General features: G+C 33.2%; 2 protein-coding genes across 2 annotated transcripts; both read right to left on the bottom strand.

Moving 5' to 3' along the window:
• Positions 1 to 11,150: 11,150 nt before the first annotated feature.
• On the bottom strand, positions 11,151 to 12,891 carry LOC129005853 (glucose dehydrogenase [FAD, quinone]-like). Its single transcript, XM_054434871.1, has one exon. It carries the CDS (start codon positions 12,889 to 12,891, stop codon positions 11,467 to 11,469), a length of 1,425 nt encoding a protein of 474 aa, XP_054290846.1. The 3' UTR covers positions 11,151 to 11,466.
• On the bottom strand, positions 12,495 to 15,114 carry LOC129005873 (ecdysone oxidase-like). Its single transcript, XM_054434904.1, has 2 exons — positions 15,018 to 15,114; positions 12,495 to 13,345 (listed from the first exon to the last, which is right to left on the bottom strand). Exons 1-2 carry the CDS (start codon positions 15,071 to 15,073, stop codon positions 12,934 to 12,936), a joined length of 468 nt encoding a protein of 155 aa, XP_054290879.1. The 5' UTR covers positions 15,074 to 15,114; the 3' UTR covers positions 12,495 to 12,933.
• Positions 15,115 to 19,609: the final 4,495 nt, after the last annotated feature.

The raw sequence follows: 19,609 nt of genomic DNA on the forward strand, positions 1-19,609 counted from the left end.
TGAATGACTTGGTTAAATATATTAAGAAAATCTGAATCATACTGATTTTGCATCATTGCAGGACAAAAAAGTGTTTTTGTTGGGTCAGATCTAAATTTTGGAAAAGAATGAATGAAAAAAGTAAGTTAAAGTAGATGTAAAATACATACATATACTAGGCATCTTTTAAGAGAACATTTTAACCATTGTAGTATTTTAACCATCGTTTTGAACCATTGTAGTAACTCTATCGCATTGTTCTAAAGATGCCTGTACTATGTAAAGTAAATCAGAGGGATAAAGTTATATATCTGTTTATTCAAAATTTTAAGTAGATAATATTAAATATATTTACTGATTGCTTACTTTTATATTACTTCTCTGTGTTGTGCTTAATGATTTTGTATTGGAAGAAACGAATATATTTAACTTATTTTAGCTTTATTATGTACACACAGCGGTCTAGGATTCATTAAGGATGAAGTTTAAATATCATGAATATTGATATAGAACACAGTTTTTGTAAGTTTCAGCCATTGCTACTGGCCTTAGTCGGCCAACATCATCCTTAGTCACTAACAAGACTACAAGATCACGCCACTCATCCTACACTCATCTCCATTCATACTAGGCTTAAAATACCTACTTTGTATGGTCGCCATTTCATTAAAAAGTATTAAAGTATTGCACGGTATTTCAAATTTCCGACTATCCGTTTGCAATGTGGGTGTATTCAATAAAATATCCACCGACTTGGCGACTTTATAGGTTTGTGGAATTTCAGACATCACTGCGCTCACGTTCTACCTAACGTAGAGCAGCGATTCGTCGACGCTCCTGCTCGGCCATAAGATCTGAAATTATTTCACCACTTTCATCATTCTTTGATGCGCGACTTGCCAAGGTTCTGAGACATCTGGTGAAATGTATGAGCTGGTTGGATCTGGTTTGGTTGTAGACAAAGTGGTCAAATTTGTTTCTCGATGACCGATTTTAGCTTTTCTCCCTTGCAGATTCTGTAAATAGTTTCGCTTTGACGCTTTAAATTAACCTTGAAAACATTTAATTCTAATATGTACATAAAAAACTAACTAAATACAACTGTTCGTTAAAATTTTTATTCCAAACTAACCAATGCAGTTATTTTTATTTATAAATAAAATCAAATTATGACATGAAAAATAACCAGTAACAGCTGATTTGTTAACTGCCGCTACATAAAGGTGTTGTCGATAACATGGGCACTTTCAAGGGCTGTTGGACAGAAACCCGATTTTTCCCAGCGTTGTGACCTACTCCAATCGATTTCTCGTGTCCAAATACCAAATACCCCATATTCAACAAAAAGATGTAAAATCCTTGGACAAAAATTAAAGTTTGCCCGTACACACGCTTGTTTTAGAGTATAGTACAGGTAAAACTCACCTAAGAAAACATAAAAATTAGTCCATTCATGAAACTTGCAGGAAACGAAGTAATTACCATTAGGTTTTGAAATCTGAAGAGTCCCTAGTGATTGTGGAGGTGGAAGTACCATTTTATGGGGGTTAAAGTTTATGGGGGTAGTGATTTTGAGAAAATTTTTATTTATGGGATCCAAGCAAGTGAGGTGTCGTTTTCTATGTTTCTTAGGATGCAGAATCGAAATATAACATAATAAAAGCAATACAACCAACAGTTTATCAGAAAAAGACTAATTTTTAATGAAAAACTAAATATGACAAATAAATTAAGGTAAAATAATCCAGTTAATATCAATTATTACAAAACTGAACATGAGACTGTGTCACATGTTAAAGTTGTGAGGAAAATTAATCAAGAAACTGGTAGTTTCGCCTCTTTAACCACCACGTGTCATATTGTTCATCAGCTACTGATGCATCATCACCATCCATGGAATGGTGAGGTTCTCTAACTCGTTCTTCTCCATCGTCGTCTTGACTTGACACTGACAGCTAAGTGAGTATGGGTAGTAGAAAAATATTTCCGTTCTGGTGGTGATCCTGCGACTTAGGGTGAAGATAATATATGAGACCAAGAATGTTAAACCCCTCGGACCCCAATTTTTAAGGACCTTGGTCGCCCGTAATGACGTCATCAATATGGCGCTCGTAAGAGGGTGCTGGGTCGCTATGAATTGGTTATACTGTAATACCAAAACGCCTAAACCGATTTTAATCAAATTTGGCTTACAAGTGCTTGAATACAATATATAATCCCAGTTTATCAATGATCGAGTTTGATTAGGTCATTTCAAAATGGCGGCCGTTAATCACTAAAATAATTTAAAATTGTTTAGTGTTTTGTTTTATCAACTCTCTCCAGAAATCTGCAGCAATCTTTCATTTTCCTTGCAATCATAGGTCGTGATGCCGTCTCTGTATTTCCTGGAATAGGCAAAATACCCCCACTGCAGCAAACCTGCAGATTAAGTGAGTTTCCTTTTGCCTGATTTTATTTTCAATTAAATAAATTTCAATTGAGTTGAATTAGTACCTAGGTTTGCTGCTACGGAGAGGATAATAAAGTGTGTTTTTTTATTGAAATATTAATAGCCAAGGTCAAGATAAATAAATTTGCCAAGTTTTATCAAAATATATCCTTAAACGAGCAAACTACAACATTTTACTTATTCTCCATAAGAATAAAATGAGAATGATAAATTTACAATTAATTTTGGAATTTTCTCGGTAGGTAACCAATATTCGTACAAAAACACTTCAATAAACAAAATTATTGGTTTTTAAGGTATTCAAAATCATCATGGTATCCTCAATTGTTTAGAGAGAAATTGGAAAATGTTATGTGTAGAGGGTTTATCATGACAAAACCCAATTTTGACCCCATAAATCCCCCCCAAAGCCCCGTTCCCATGCTGGATTGCGAACTCGTTAAAATCAATCTAAAGATTTTTTGTACTTTTCTATATGATATAACATCAAACTTTAACAGCGTTAATGACTGTAGACGTGTACTTTTTTTAAGAACGTTAGAACGATAACTCAAGCAAAAATGACCCAATGTTGACGAAATTTGGTAAAAACGTGTAAACCTAAGTTTACTCGAACGAGTTTGCGAACCAGCATGATCGAACCATGAGAACAGGGTTTTCTGGGGGATTTATGGGGTAAAAATTGGGTTTTCTCATGTTTGCCCCTCTAAACCTAAAATTTTCGAATTTCTCTCTAAGCCATTTTGAATACCATGATTGGATATTTTGCTAGTTATTGGTTATATTTTGATAAAACTTGGAAAATTTATTTATTTTAACCTATATATATTTTAATTAAAAAACACACTTTATTACCCTCCCCGTAGCAGCAAACCTAGTCAACACTAATTAAACTTAAAGTTATTGAAATAGATTTAATTTAAAATCAAATCAGGCAAATGGTAACTCACTTAATCTGCAGGTTTGCTGCGGTGGGGGTATTTTGCCTATTCCATGAAATGCAGAAACGGCATCACAACCTTTCATTGCAAGGAAAATGAAAGATTGCTGCAGATTTCTAGAGAGAGTTGATAAAACAAAACACTAAATTTTTTTTAATTATTTTAGTGATTAACGGCCGCCATTTTTAAATGGCCTTATCAAACTCGACCATTGACAAACTGGGATTAGATATCGTATTCAAGCACTTGTATGCCAAAATTCATTAAAATCGGTTAAGGCATTTATTAATTCATAGCGACCCAGCATCCTCTTACGATCAACATATTGACGACGTCATTACGGGCGACCAAGGTCCTTAAAATTTGGGTCCGAGTGGTTTTTACATTCTTGGTCTTATATATTATCTTCACCCTAAGTTGCAGGATCACCGCCAGAACTGAAATATTTTTGCTTCACATACTTAGCCGTCCGTGTTAAGTCAAGACGACGATGGAGAAGAACGAGTTAGAGAACCTCACCATTCCATGGATGGTGAAGATGCATAAGTAGCTGATGAACAATATGACACGTGGTGGTTAAAGAGGCGAAACTACCAGTTTCTTGGTTAATTTTTCTCACAACTTTAACATATGACACAGACTCATAGTCAATTTTGTAATACAGTAATTGATATTAACTGGATTATTTTACCTTAATTAATTTGTTATATTTAGTTTTTTATAAAAAAATTAGTCATGTTCTAATAAACTGTTGGTTGTATTGCTTTTATTTTGTTATATTTCGATTTTGCATCCTAAGAAACATAGAAACGACACCTCACTTGCTTGGATAACATAAAAAAAAATTTCTCAAAATCACTACCCCCATAAAATGGTACTTCCACCCCCACAATCACTAGGGACTCTTCAGATTTCAAAACCTAATGGTAATTACTACGTTTCCTGCAAGTTTCATGAATGGACTAATTTTTATGTTTTCTAATGGTATTTTAGTATAATTTTACCTGTACTAGTATGTTATTCTTATAAACACACTTTAGTTTTTTTTGGAAGTCTATGGTATTTATAGTAGAAACATTTGCTGTTGACCAAAGTTCAGTTTATGCGCCACCAGTGGCGAACAGGGCCGGTGACAGCTGTCACGGGCCCCCTATTTTCCTGATTAAGTGTCCAGCCACCTCCATGCCGTTTTGTTACAGATATAACAATGCATATCTAAAATGCATGTTAGTTTGATTAATTCTCATGCTCACAGTTGCAACTTTATCCAGTCAAAAATTACTAAGTAAACTGGAAAACCATGCTAAAATTTTTGACTTTAGCAGATTACATGTACAGAAAAGATTTTACATTTATCCGGGCCGGGCCCCCTACAGGATCTAGGGCCCCGGGGCTCTGGCCCCCCCTGCCCCACCCTCTAGTCGGCCCTGGTGGCGTCGGAGCAAACGGGTATATAAAAAGATGTCAACACAACCATTACTTATACATATTCTTTCAAATTGTCTTCAGCCAAACGATAAGAATGTCATCCATGAGGAAGAATGTCATCTATGAAGGTGGTTGTGTTCATATAGGTAGAGATAAAAATATACCATTTATACCTACCGAAGGAAAGATGGGAAGAGTCAAGTGACATATTACTGATTTATAATCAAGTTTACATCATATACTTGACCATAAATTGCTTCAAGTATCTGTATAAAACGAGGAAATCTTCACAAAATATTACAAAACAAAAACATTCTATGAGCTGTCCATTAAGTTCTATTCAGTCTTTAATACACGAAGGCTAGACCTATTCAAATGCTGTGTAGCAGATACATTAATGACTCTTACCTACAATATAATATAGCTCTGCTGTAATGATCACTTCAACATCATTTTACCAACCGTCATTATAACAAGTTGCATTTCATCACAATGTCGCAGTTTAGCAGTTTTGTTTTCAAGAATGACTGAAGAGGGTAAAAAAAGGGTTTATTCTTTCACATTGCATTGACGATTTTCAAAAGTTTTCTTTTCTATGGCAAACAACACTTAGTATTCATGTCACTTTACCTGTCAAGCCCTTATGTTCTCATATCAGTTACGTTTATTTAGTTCTATATTTTACATTTTTGAATAAATAAAAGCTATACTATTTCTCATACATCATAGGTGATAGCTTTCCTTATTTGAAACAACTAGGATACAGTTAAAAAAAGTATTTTTTACTTTTATTTAAAAAAATCTACTGAAATGATAAATTTAACGAAAAACCACAGTTTTTATTTGAAATATTATTGGGAATTGGCGTGCTAAAATTGCACGATCACCAAAAGGATATCTCTGTGTATTTACTTATAAAAATATTAGATGAGGGGTCATGACATTTTATTCACCCTGTATACCATAATCATGAACAACAATTCCCCTTAGGGAACCAACTCAAATTCACTCAACTGGTATTAAGAAATGATTCTCTATAGTTAAGTACACAAACAGTCCAAAACTTGAGAAGTCTTGTCAAAGAAAACGGACAAGTTTGACGGTTGGAAACTGTTAAGCCTTCGATGTTGTAACAAAAGCAAATGTTTTGCTCAAGCTGCATTTGTCTTTGCTCAACAAGCAAGTTGTGGTGTAGAAGACAAAACTTGTCTAATCTTATTATAAACAGCTTTGCATTCAGTTTGTTAAAGATGTATTAGACAAAGGAAATGGTTTACTCTAAGGGTTATTTACTGGAAAACTTTAGGATTTTTTTACCATAATTTTGGTTTAGGGACTATACTCCTTTCACAAAGTTTGAGAGGAAGACTCTCCACCATTTTTTTTTCTGCTAAATGTATGTTGCAGCTAATTGACGTTTTGACAAATCTCAGCTGATGAGCTGTTTTTGAATGGTAGGATCAAGACGTGGAGGGGATAGATTTCCTACCATATAATCGCCTTGATTTTGTGAATGGAGTATAGTATGTTCGATACTGTATGTCTCATTAAATTTAAATTAATAGTTTTAGCAAAATTTTACATGCTTTGTAAAACAGCTGATTAAGTTACACTGTTTACAGCTACATTGTAGTGTACCAGCTGGTGTTATTGTCATATGTTTTAATATCAATTAATTGTTTTTATGTTTACAATTGAGTTGTTTTGTTTACTGAAGAAAAATACACATCAATTTTACTGAATATGTCTAAAACAGTTTATTCTATTAGATACGCATAACTCAAGGAAATGTAAGCTATAATCTAAAACTTTTGAATTATGTTGAATTGTAAACAAACAAATATTAACACAAATAAAGTTGATTGTTAAAATTTGAACACAATTTCCCAAAGTTTTCATCTTCAGTTTTAATACTTTGTATTTATATTCACCACATCAGCTAAATCGGTTGTATTTTGACTTATACATTATTCCTTAGGCAATATACGGGGACAGGTTGTACAAAAGGGGGAAGATTTAATATCAACAACATGTTCTATGCTCTGCAAGTATGATTTATGATATAAAATTCCATAAATCTGAATCATCCAGTTTCTCTTTATTGATTTATTATCATTTATCAGCCATTGTAATTAATTTGGAATTTAAGTCAGAAAGCACATTTTGGCTTGAATTAAACAAAATGTTTTACAGTCACTGCAATCAGAGCTCAGTTATTAAAAAGTTTTTTGTTAAGAAAGCATATTTAAGTGGAGGTGGTATCTGCTGATTCAATAAGCCATAATACAAAAGCTTGAAAAACAACTGAAACTTATTCTGTAGTTTTTTCATTCAAATAAAAATCAATTTACGTCATAATGAAGCAAAAACAGCCGTTTTTAATACATGCGTTGCGAGTATAAAATAGCATTTTACTGTCTAGGGGCTAAAAACCCTGTTTACTCTTTAGACTCTAGAGCTCTCTAGAGAGTAAAAACCGCTTTTAGCCCTTAGGGAGTAAAAATCTGCTGTTGTCAGTTCAGTTGTAAATTTTGATTGTAAATTGCATGTATCTAAAGTATGTATCGATTGTAGTTAATTGCTGCATTATTGTAAACAGTTGTCATATCAATAAGAATACACTAACATAATAATAGACGGAACAATAGAATCACTTTAAACAGCTGCTTATTTTCATAAGGAAATTAAATTGAAAACTATTTAGAAATAGTTTTGAGAGGTTATTTTTTAATGAAAACTATTTCAGTTTTTTTCACGTAGCTTTTCAAATAATGATGCAATATGAGGAAAAATAAGTTCATCATATGGGCAAAAAAGCACTGTTTGGTCTAAGGGTGGTTTATAAGTCTTCAAGGTTTGCATGCAGCTCTTGCTGTGTATCATTCTTATTTTATGTCTAGGTCTTCCTATGGTATTATCTCATGGGGCAGCTCCCCCATTACCAAGAATATTTTTATCTTACAAAAAATTGCCGTTAGAATTTTAGCTGATACCAGACCACGTTCCTCTTGCCGCCCCCTTTTTATTCAGATGAAACTCTTGACAATTTATGCAGTTTATATTTTTCAACTGTGCATCTTTGTAAAAAGAAATTATAAGGAATTTATGTTGAAAAATTACACTCATCAATATAACACCCGACACAGGAATGATCTTCAATATCCTGTGCATAGAACAGCTCTGTATGAAGGATCGCCATGGTACATGGGTAGGAAAATTTACAATAACCTCCCAGATCAAATTAAAACTGAAGAAAATATGTCATCCTTTAAAAGAAAACTAAAATCTTATCTCATTCTCTTGTGTCCTTATTCCCTAGATGATTTTATAAAAACTTAGCTTTAGGTTTTATGGATTGATAAAAACAAAGAATTTAGCATAAGGTATTATTAGATAGTAAAGTGGTATTGACATGTCATATGTTTATATGTGAAAATCACAATCTTGTAAACTTATGTGACGAATAAACATTTCATTTCAAAAAGTGTCTTTTCAACCCTCGCTCATTTTCTGGCCTTTTGGCTTCGCCTCAATCGTAAAACTTAAGCTTGGGTCGAAAAAGTCACTTTACGCTCTAGTGATGAAATGTACTATTAAGTAACTACTATAGTTCGGACGCTTTGAAAACGACCTGCGCGCTAATGCTAAACCAATGCTGGAGGAGGTCGCTTTCTAAGCGGCCGAACTATAATATTGTGTTAGTAGAGAAGAAAATATTTATTTTTTATTATATTCTTAAAAATTTTCACTCTTTGCAGCAAATGTGAAGTAAAACGAATTTCAATCATCCATTCATAACTATAGTTGGAACAATAATATGGTACACTAAAAAAGTGTTATTACCAAACTAATACATACAAATTTCAACTTGCTTAAAAAAAAAAAAAAAAAAAAAATAGATATTGATATTGATTCTGTTGAAATTTTGCAGTTAAATTATGTTTCTAAATAAAACTCTTTAAAAGTACAATTATTTAACATTTTAATTAATTTAAGTAATAGCTCTAAAATTGTTAAATGCTATATGAGAAATTGATGCTTTGAGCAATGGATGTATTACTGCACTGCATAAACTGTGTATAGTTTATACATGAAATTTCGCCACTCGGATATTGTGTCCAAGTTTATCAACATTGTGCTCTATCTTGAGTTCCAAACTTGTAGACATAAGATCTTCATGCTCAACTGAAGTGCATTGTTGATGTTGCTATATTGTAGAAAGCTGTGCTGCCAACCGCTGTGATATTTGTTAATGCAGTAAACTGTTTTACCAACGGGCGGAGCCCGAAAGGATTTTTGAAATAAGAATATGCCTATATGTTAATCGGGAATGTGAGCTATCATCATGCCAAATTTCAGCCCAATCCGACCAGTATTTTTCACGTTCACTTGTCACAAACATACATCCAAACTTTCTCATTTATAATATTAGTAGGATGTTGTTGTTGTTAGTACTATGTTTCTACTTGTTGCTAAATTCTTTGTTGTACGGTAGTAAATAAATGTATCAACCATTCGGACGCTAAATTGTGATCGATTGGATACCTTTGACTATTGGTTAGATCTAGACATTCTGGTTTTGGATCAAAATTGTAGTTGAATTGAGTCAATGGTAGAGTGAACTGCGAATTACTGATTTCAGTTGAATAAACCAACTTTTCAACCAAGTCAAGCTTTTAGGATGACTCTGTTTTAAGCTATCTAATTTTCTATTTCACACCAAATATCATGATCTAATACTAGAGGTTAAAATAAAATGCCTTCCGTCAGTGTGACCAACGTCACCGATGAGTGGCGACCGGTTTCAACCTGGCAATTTGGTCATCTTCAGGAGATAAGAACATAAATTCACTCCGAAAAGGTCGTCAGAAAGTCTGTAAATACATAACGAACACTTAAATACATTCTAAAAAAACACGTGTGGTCACAAATTGACTGCGCCACAGTGCTATGCGTTAAAAAAAATGTATTTTAGTATAGTTTTTGTTATATATTTATAGACTATCTGACGACCTCTTTGGAGTGAATTTATGTTCTTTTATCGCCTGAAGATGACCCCGTTGCCGGGTTGAAACCAGTTGCCATTCATCGGTGACTTTGATTACTCTGAGGGATGAAAGGTATTTTAACCTCTTAGTATGAATTTAAATTTGTGACCAAGAGGCAAAAAAAAAAAACAAAAAAAACTGAAATGAAATCATGATCTCAGTAACAAAAATCATGGTTTAAAATAGAATCACATATGAAATAATTACTATTAGTAATTACTAGTATAAAACAATGATAGCCTAATAATATAACTATCACTAATTTATACATTGATACCTATTGAGACATTGATCAAAAAAGAAATACTAAGCTTATATCTTAACCTTAAGATCATTACTTAAACAGTCTGCGGACCATAAGACAAAATGTGCTAGGTAAGCTTCTCCCAAATGGTTATGTCTGAACATTTTGGCAGTTATATAGCTGAGTGGTGGATTTAGCCATTGCCCATTTGCTCAACACCTCTTAGAATACAAATGGCTCTTTGAATGTCCCCTACTGGTCAGCATAAACCAAATGTTTTGTCTGTATTGTAAAACTAATGTGACTTTCGTAACAATAACTTTTCGGATTTTAACCAACAGTTTACATAATTGTCATTGTCAATATCACAACATAGCTGAAAGTGTTTGGTGATCGGCAGGAATTGAACCTGAGACCTTCAGGCAGAACTACATAGCTGTAACTACTAAGACCAGCCGCACCTACAACAAACTGGAATCAATAAATTTATTTTTAGATAGGACCTTTTTCCAATGATGAAAAATTTCTAACCAAATACACATAATAGTAAACAAAAAAGATGCTGTATATTTTTGTGGTCAGAAACATTCTTTCAAAATTAACAATTAACTACAATACAATTAATAATTAACAATTAAATTACAATTAATATCTTATAAAGTATAAGAGCAGAGAAATTGACAAATTTAATTATTGATAATGAGATATTGAGTACAAAGAATGAGGCATTTGAAAGATATTTTTTAATCAACCAACTCAACAAAATTACCCCCTCTTAAATGAGAGTTTACTAAGCTTTTATCAAACCAGCCTTAATGACTGTTTTGATAATTTAATAAATAATCAGAAAGGATTAAAAGGTTATAATTAGCTGGAAAAAGTTTAAACAACTGTCAGACAACCAAATACATAGAAATGGAAGGAAAACAAATCTAAAAACCAACTTATATGGCCAACTTAATATTAGGGTTTTTAATTTGAATGTATTAATGTAGTAATACATTTAAATCCCAACTATTTTTAATATACAACAAAAATTTTTTTTCTGCGGGAAAATATAAAACTTTCCCTTAGTTTTTAATTTAGCAAACCATACAACTTTTGGATTATTTCAATGAAGCTAAAATACATCTAAAAATAACGTTTTCTTTTAATATACAAGATATGTCAAATTCTTTGTTAATGTCTAATGGATTCAAATAGGCTACTGTATATAAATTATTTTCCTTGTATAATTTGTAACATCATAGTCACTTAACTCTTTTAGTACTAAAAAAAGTTTGATTACATACAAGACAAGTCTATATATTTGTTGAGTTGTATACTTGAATCTGCTTCTTTAGTATCAAGAAAACCTTCAATACTTAAATTGAATCACGACCACATTTGTTTAACAAGATCGGCAGCCTTCTCTCCAATCATGATGGAAGGAGCGTTGGTGTTGCCTCTCACAATGTCTGGCATTATAGAAGCATCAGCAACTCTGAGGTGTCTCACCTCCTTCACCTGCAATTGAGGGTTGACCACGGACGTAGGATCATCAGCAGGTCCCATCTTGCAGGTGGAGGTTGGGTGGTAGCATGTCGTCACAAAGTGTTTAAGAGAAAAAATCCTGAAGTCTCTTGAAGACACCACATACTTGGAGCAAGCAGGAGCAACGATTTCATGAAACTTGGTGTCCAAAGATTCCATAGCTTTGGTTGCCGCTAGCTTTGATAGAAATTCAGTGGCTCGTAAAAGCGTTTCTACATCATGTTCATCAGTCAAATAGCCAGTCAAAATTTTAACCTTGTCTTTTGGATTTGTAGATCTCAACAGTATCCGACCTCTGCTATGAGGCTTCAATAATGTTGGCATTACTGGTGTTACAAATCTTTTGGAATTTATATCCAGGAATGATTTAATAATTTCATCTCGTATACCAAACCCTGCCAAAGCACTTGTGAGTAACGAAGTGTCGTTTACATCAATATCGTAGTGGTGGGTTTGAATGTCAGGAATATCAGAAACAGCATCAACAGTATTTATGAAACCAGAATAGCTCAGCATACCTGTACTTGATAGTTGACTCGTAGAAGGTGACATTAATTCATACATACGGTCTGTCAATGTTTTAAGAGGCCTTGAAAAATTGTATGAAAAGAGCAATCCAGTCATCAACATGTGATCTTGTAGGTTATGCCCGACTGGCAAATCTTCAATCACATCAATTCCTAACTCCTCCAGATGTTGTTTTGGCCCAATTCCTGAGAGCATGAGAAGCTGTGGTGAATTTATTGCTCCGGCAGAAATAATTACTTCCTTCTTCGCTTTAACAGTTATCTCTTCGTTATTATAATTCAAAAATTTTACTCCCTGTGCTGTCTTAAAATCTTTCTCAATCAAAATCTTAGTTGCCAGTGAGTATCTAGAGACTAAGAGGTTTTTACGGGTTGTGAATTCTTTTAGGAACGCTTTGGCTGTACTACATCTTCTACTTCCAACAATCGTTCCTTGTAGCTTGGCAAACCCTGTTTGTGATTCACCGTTATAGTCGTAATTTGCTTTGTATCCTAGTTCTTCCATACCTTTCGTGTGTGCGTTGACCAAATCTTTTACATAATCGTCAATAAAAGATCCAACAGTCAAATATCCACCTTCACCATGAAAATGTTTGTAGTTATTGTGTCTTAAAACTTCTTCCGCTTCAATGTTTTCACTCTTTTTGAAGTATTTAAGCACGCTCTCATAGTCCCATCCTTCATTCCCTGCCCTAGCCCATCCATTGTAATCTTCTTTGTTTCCTCTGACATAGATCATGCCATTGATTGTGCTAGAACCTCCAAGAACCTTTCCTCTGGGCTAAAAACAGCTGTTATTCACCATGGCCAGACAATTGTCTTCAGCAGAGTCAGTATGATATTGCCAGTCATAAGGAGTCTTCTGCAATGCACCATATAATCCTGGGATTTCCGTTGTTTCTTCTGGATTCCCACCAGCTTCAAGCAGCAGGATTCTCCAGGAAGGTACCTCGGATAACCTGTTCGCAATCACAGCACCTGCAGATCCTGATCCTACAATGATGAAATCAAACTCTTCCCCATCGTGAGGTCTGTAGTAGTCTGGGTAATTTGTTGAGTTAGCCAGCAAACATTCTGCAAGCAGGACTGATGTCTTGATATCTTGTATTATAGAGCTGGCCAAGTTGTTTGGATTGTATTCGGTTTTTGGGCAGGTGTCTGGGAAAATTATTGGAGTCTCTTCAGCTGCAATCCTATGAAAAATAATTATTGACAGTCAGGAATTATTTTTTATTAATAATTTTCTAGTCGAAACACCCCGCACTTTTCACCATACATCTTAAAATAACTGCCATAACCAATTAACCATAAACACTCACCATTAGATGCTAATTTATAATAATAAATGCATGATTTGTAACACACTAAGTGCATGCTACTCTTCTCAAGGTTGAAAAGAACGTCCTAAAACTATCCCAGTAACCCATTGAAACATCAAAACCATGTCAAAAATAGTATTAATCCTTTTTAATAGCTTACTCTAATTTCATTATTCAAAATAAAATCAGGGACAGTAATTTTCTTTATGAATATGGCAACTTTTAGAGTCTGTTGTATATGCGACAAAGTGCAACAAGCTATCATAGAGTCCCAAGCCTTTAAAATTGTTATACACTGTGGCAAATGCAAAACAAAATATTTTCAAGATTTATAAATGCATATAAAAGCTAAAATGGAAGCATAAAAATATACTAGTAGTTCACATAGAGTCTTGTCCAAAAACAAGGTATAGGCCTACAGATCAGCAAGTTTTAGTAGATCAAGAGTCAGTAAATTTGATACTCGAAAGACAGTTATATCAAAGTCGAATGATGGTCTAAATGAAGCAATAATGTATTCCCTGTCAAAGTCCTAGTATGTGACATTTTAAGTGAAAATCTCCTTATATTTAAACGCGAAATAAAAGTATTTTTTATTTTGAAGATTCTAAACCAACCACTTAAGGGGTTTTCATGAATCTTCTGTTTAAATAATGATAATTTTTAGAAGAATAGAATGTTAGAGCCATAATTTAAATTTTTTGTTTGAGTTTTTTAGACATTTAGATTTAGATTTATGTATTTTTTAAGTCTAGCAGCCAACACTAAGCTTTTATGATTGTTCGAGTGCAATATCATTTGGTTTAACTAACAGCTGGTTTATTTTTATGTAGTTTTTCCTTACGTAAAGGATTTGCAAAATATGTAATTTCAAACTGTATTCCAAACGTTTGCATGTAATCAAGTTTTGTCGTAAATATTATCTGTGTGAATGTAAGGTTATGCTATAAAAATTCAAACTCAAGAAGTTACTACCATGTTTTTTGGCAAACTGTCACTAAGTTGTATATACTACACCATAAGTGGTTTACATGTTGATGGTTGATGGTTTCTTTCTTTTCCTAATGTTTGAATGTCTGTCTGTCATACATAATGTTTAGTTAAAACTGATCAACCCTTATATTAGACTATCAGTATGAAATACTGGTCTCTAGAAAAACTGATTCTCATATGGGTTTTGTTGTAATAGAAACCAAAACCAATTTCCCTACTATGCCATAATCATGCACTTCTGTAATGGGTCAGACACCTTTGCACTAACCAGGGAATTTGACAAAAAAAGATTATTGATTTTGAAAATAGAGTGGTGAGTAAATATATGAACCAGTAAAGATAAAGCAGGCTGAAGGAGATAAAGGAACAGAGAGCGAAGAAAAATATTTTATAGGCCAATTTTAAACAAGTATGAAAGCTCACTATATCCAAACATATTTTTAGAATAAACATATAGTCCTACCTAAGGGCCTACCAAAAGAATAATTTGATATTTTGCTTAAAACATACATACTCATAAGATCTATCATAGTAAAAAACATTGTATACTCACCCATATGCACAATTACAGGTTACTGAACACAAAATAAATATTAAAAATGGTTTCATTGTAAATTTTATACAAAAATGATAAATACCATTCTCGATAGTACCGGTAACTATTCAAATATTTTTTTTTGGACAAACCATACACAAAAAATCAGGTCACTTGTTTAAAATATACTGTGTAGTCTGTTTAAAATAAAATTTACTATAAGCAACTGAAAGAGTACATTAGCTTAATTTAACCTTGAAATGTTGTGATAACTTTTGATCTTTTACAATGTGGAAAGTACAGAACTAAGAAAAAGTCTCAAAAAAAAATCTTTTGTTGAAATCAGCTGTCTAATTTTGTAATATTTTATCAGTCCACTCAATTTTTTTAAATCTATTTTGAATGAAAATTGATTTTGTCAAACTTGACAGATAAAAAACTGTTATCACAATGCTTTGGCTATTATCCAAATAAACAGGAGAAGCTTGTAATTTATTTAAGTTGTGGATACAGTGCAGTGAAATCTGACAATTGAAAAAAGTTGTTTCGCCTAACTACTGTAACTTTTAAGGAGTTTTAGAAAATAATGCAGGCCTTTTGGAATTGATTAATATATTTAAGCTTCTCAAATGCTGCCTATGTTGAATAAATCATAAATTTTAGGGATTTGGTAAACTAAAACTGATAATTGAATAAAAGTTCATAAAACTATTTTATATCTTATTTTCAAATTAAAAAACAAAATTTAAAAATTTTGAAGATTTAGCAAGCAAAAAGAGAATAGGAAATGTTAACATTTTATCCAATGAATGGAACATGAAATATTGTTTCATCAACCCATAAAAGTCCTTTTACACGTAATATAAAAATAAAAATACCCAAATTATTAGCAATATCCAGATTAATTTACAGCATGATTAAACACCTCGTCACAGCAAACCTGCAGGCTAACCGAATTTCCATTTGTTTTATTGGATTTTCCCTAAAATATCTCCTTAATAATGTCATATTTATGTACAACCAACAGTCTAGGACCTAGCACAGGGCTTTGAAGTGAAGTAATCTCCTAGTTTGAAATCTATGAGTGACAGGTGGAACTTGAACCTTGAACACCAGGAAAATAATACAGATTGAGTGGAAAAGTAAGTTATACAAAAGTTCTACTCAAAAGAAAACAAATATGAAGCCTGGTACGAATTGGCCATTATTGCGAACTTCTTCATGTTGGAAGAATTTTCAAGCACTCATGGAACACAGTGGAACAGTGACTTTTCTCGGAGAAATTGAAAAGTTGGTTTTGCAGACATTGAATTATCACGTTACAGATTTAAGGAAAAGTTGTCTGAAAGCTGAAGAGAAATTGGTTTATACACGACCTTAAATAATTTATTGAATCATAGCTTGAAAAGCTGCTTGCAGGACAACTGATTCGACCCATATCTAGTAGAAGTAATTACACGTGTTTTTTTTTCAATTAAATAAACATTTTTTATGAAGTTTTATCCTGAATATTAATAGGCAAGCATTTTTTTTTAAAACCTTATTTCTCAGCTCGTGTGCATTACAGGGAAAATCTACGTATAATGCTAGAAAGATATTTTCCTGCAGATGTGCAGAGTCCCTTCATAAGTTAAAATATACTCAAAAATAAGCACACAAAATGAATTTAAAATCGAAAAATAGATATCAAGGGCCTTATGGGTTGCCATGTTGGTGACGAAATAACAACGAAACATTATCAGAAAATGAAAAGAAATGCAAGAAATTCCAACCACATGTTTTATTTACAGCGAAGGGTGAAAATAGAGAAGTCAGTACATTACATATTTTTGGCCGAGTTTTCGACCACTGGACGACTTCTAGTGTTTATCAAACTCTAGTTCCGATATTGACTCACATTGATAAGATATTGAGATAAAAAACTACAATTTCACCAACCATATTAACTTGGGAACTAATACCATATTTTTGAAATAAATTATACACATTAATAACAGTAAGGAAAGTATATATGAATATTTCATAATTCTCAGTAATGAATTGAATGCGGTTAAGCCTGAAGACATTTATCTTGTCATTAATTAAGTCTGTATCTCACTTCTCGGCGGTTGATTGGGGAATTAATTTACCAAGTAACTGGATACTAGCTTAGTATCCGCCCTGAGGTAAATCAAGTTTACTTTTGCAACAAACTGATAAGTAGATCAAGTAGGTAAAACTATATAGCTTTGAGCCAGTCATTTTGTTTAAAGTTTAAAATTGTCAATACAAGCACGTCTGTACTAAACGTCTATTCTTATTCATGACCAAAGTGCTCAATAGATCACTGAAAACTCGGATCTATGCGAATGATAAGAAATTAAGTTTAAGTTTGGCTGATTTAATGACGGGAAAAGCATAATTTTGTGAAGCTAGGTGATGTATTTATTCATTATATTGAGGTAATTCAATATTACACTGTACTACTAATAATACTATAATACAAATCCGCGGCGAGACAAAAGTGGCAACACTGCAATCCCGGCCTACCGAATCAGCTGTTGTAGTTACTACTATTGGAGCTTCTGCGCAATATTTATGTTCACCTGTTTCTTATTACCATAGCAACAGACCGGCCAGTGCGACGTTGCCACACCAACGCTGCGGACTTGAGGAGCCTATGGTAACACAATGGTAATACGTACAATTCCATAATCAGTGCTAAAAACATTCTATGACTGAAAGTATTTTAAGAATACATCGTTAAATTCCCTCCTTAAACTACATAAATATATAATCATATTGAGATACAGTCTAACCTTGATATAACGAACCTCAATATAACGAGTTCCTTGATATAACGAATTTTTTTTAATCCCCTAGAACTCTCCATAAAAGACTATGTATATTTTACCTCTACATAACGAACAAACCATAACAATGACCTTGATTTAACGAATTTTTCGTGATTTCGGCTAAAATAAGACACCTCAATATAACGAATTTATCATTGTCAGAACCTCTACATTGCGAATTTAACCTCTGCATAACGAATCGTCTACGTCTTTCCCTTGATATAACAAATCCCCCACCCCAGTATTGTTTTTGGAAAATCTGTTTCTTTATAAAATGAAATGGAAAGGTGACGTCATCGCTTGCGCTAACATTCGTCTGCTCCGTTTTACACATCTCTCTGTCTGCTGTCGCTGCGCACGCAATGTTGCAACTGAGAACTGATTTCATTCACTGAGGACTGATGACGACGTAATCTGTAGTAAGCTGTGATTGGGTGATAAGTAAATATGGTGAATTGTACAATTTTTGGATAAAGAGAAATCTAAGAAAGAATATAAAAACAAAAGCAAAGAGAAAGAATAGCAACATCGTTATTTTAATATTCCTTAATTTACGAGTGTTTTTATTATCTTTAAGTTGGCTATGAATATGCACTTTTATAATGACTTATCTAATAATTTATTGTTTTCAATACGGTTTGTTTCAACTAGCAACACCAATGCTATAGTTAATGATTATTATTGACATTCCTCTGTTATGATAAATCAGTACTGTAGCCTACGGTAGCGTACTGGCCTATCGCGAGCAGTAGCTTACACAACTTTCTACTGTTTTGTTTTGTTCTTTACATGGTTTATGACTACGCAATGTAGTGTTTGGCTAGTCTTTAGGAGGGTTAGAACAAGCTGTGATTTTAAACTTAAAGTTTTTAACCTGTACCAGGGTCAATGCCATTGTCATGATTGCGCAATATTCAAGATCCCTCACCTTTATTATGCCGGATAATTTAGGTTCTACCATTGACTATTGGATACAGAAGGTTCTACTGCACAATGAACACTGTACTGTAAAGTATTGTAGCCTATGCTACTTTAATTGTGTTTTAATGAGGTCAAATCCCGGCCTATATTGACCGACACTGGTTCTGAACCTCGACTTAGCGAAATTCCTGCAAACCTAACCTCTATATAACGAACCTCATTTTAACGAAATCCTTGATATAACGAATATTCAGTTCGGTCCCCTTCAGATTCGTTATACTGAGGTTGGACTGTATCATGAATGACTGTTAAATTCAACCATTTTTGGGAACACATAGGCCTACACTAACATAAAATACCATTTGTATAGTATTAAAAACAATTTAAAATCTGTGCATACATCTAAAATTCCCCATGGGTCATAGATTATAAAGGCTGTAGGTAAGAAATTCCCGAATCTTTTTACTTATCCATAAAGTTATATTATAAAGGTTATTGTACTACCTCCTCTAATGCTAAAGCCTCTTCCACCATCCCATCCATACCCCCCCCCCCGCTATGTCTTGGGGTGGTCATTAATAAGACTAGCTTCATTAGCGAAATCACAATTGCTCTACGCACTAATTAATCACGTTGTAACTTAGCCTTAGAAAGAAAATAGTTTTATAAAACAAAAAACATTTTTATAGTAATTTTGTCTAGATATTGTACCATTATGAAATAAATGTCTATGCAATTTCTCGGCATTGGTTTGCGAAGGGATTTGTTTAAGTTGTAAAAACTATCTTCGAGAGGATAAATAAAAAATTCAACTTGGGATAGGAGATTCTTGTTAAATTGAATTGTGTAGGGGCA

This window comes from Macrosteles quadrilineatus, unplaced genomic scaffold, assembly GCF_028750875.1.
Source record: "Macrosteles quadrilineatus isolate MER2022 unplaced genomic scaffold, UCM_ALF_1.0 Scaffold_39__1_contigs__length_1060358, whole genome shotgun sequence".
Classification (NCBI taxonomy): Eukaryota; Metazoa; Arthropoda; class Insecta; order Hemiptera; family Cicadellidae; genus Macrosteles; species Macrosteles quadrilineatus.

Coding starts and splice junctions, on each gene's coding strand:
- LOC129005873 (XM_054434904.1), bottom strand. CDS start 15,073: ATGAAACCATTTTTAATATTTATTTTGTGTTCAGTAACCTGTAATTGT. Junction 13,346..15,017: donor ACCTGTAATTGTGCATATGG/GTGAGTATACAA, acceptor TATTTTTCATAG/GATTGCAGCTGAAGAGACTC.
- LOC129005853 (XM_054434871.1), bottom strand. CDS start 12,891: ATGATCTATGTCAGAGGAAACAAAGAAGATTACAATGGATGGGCTAGG.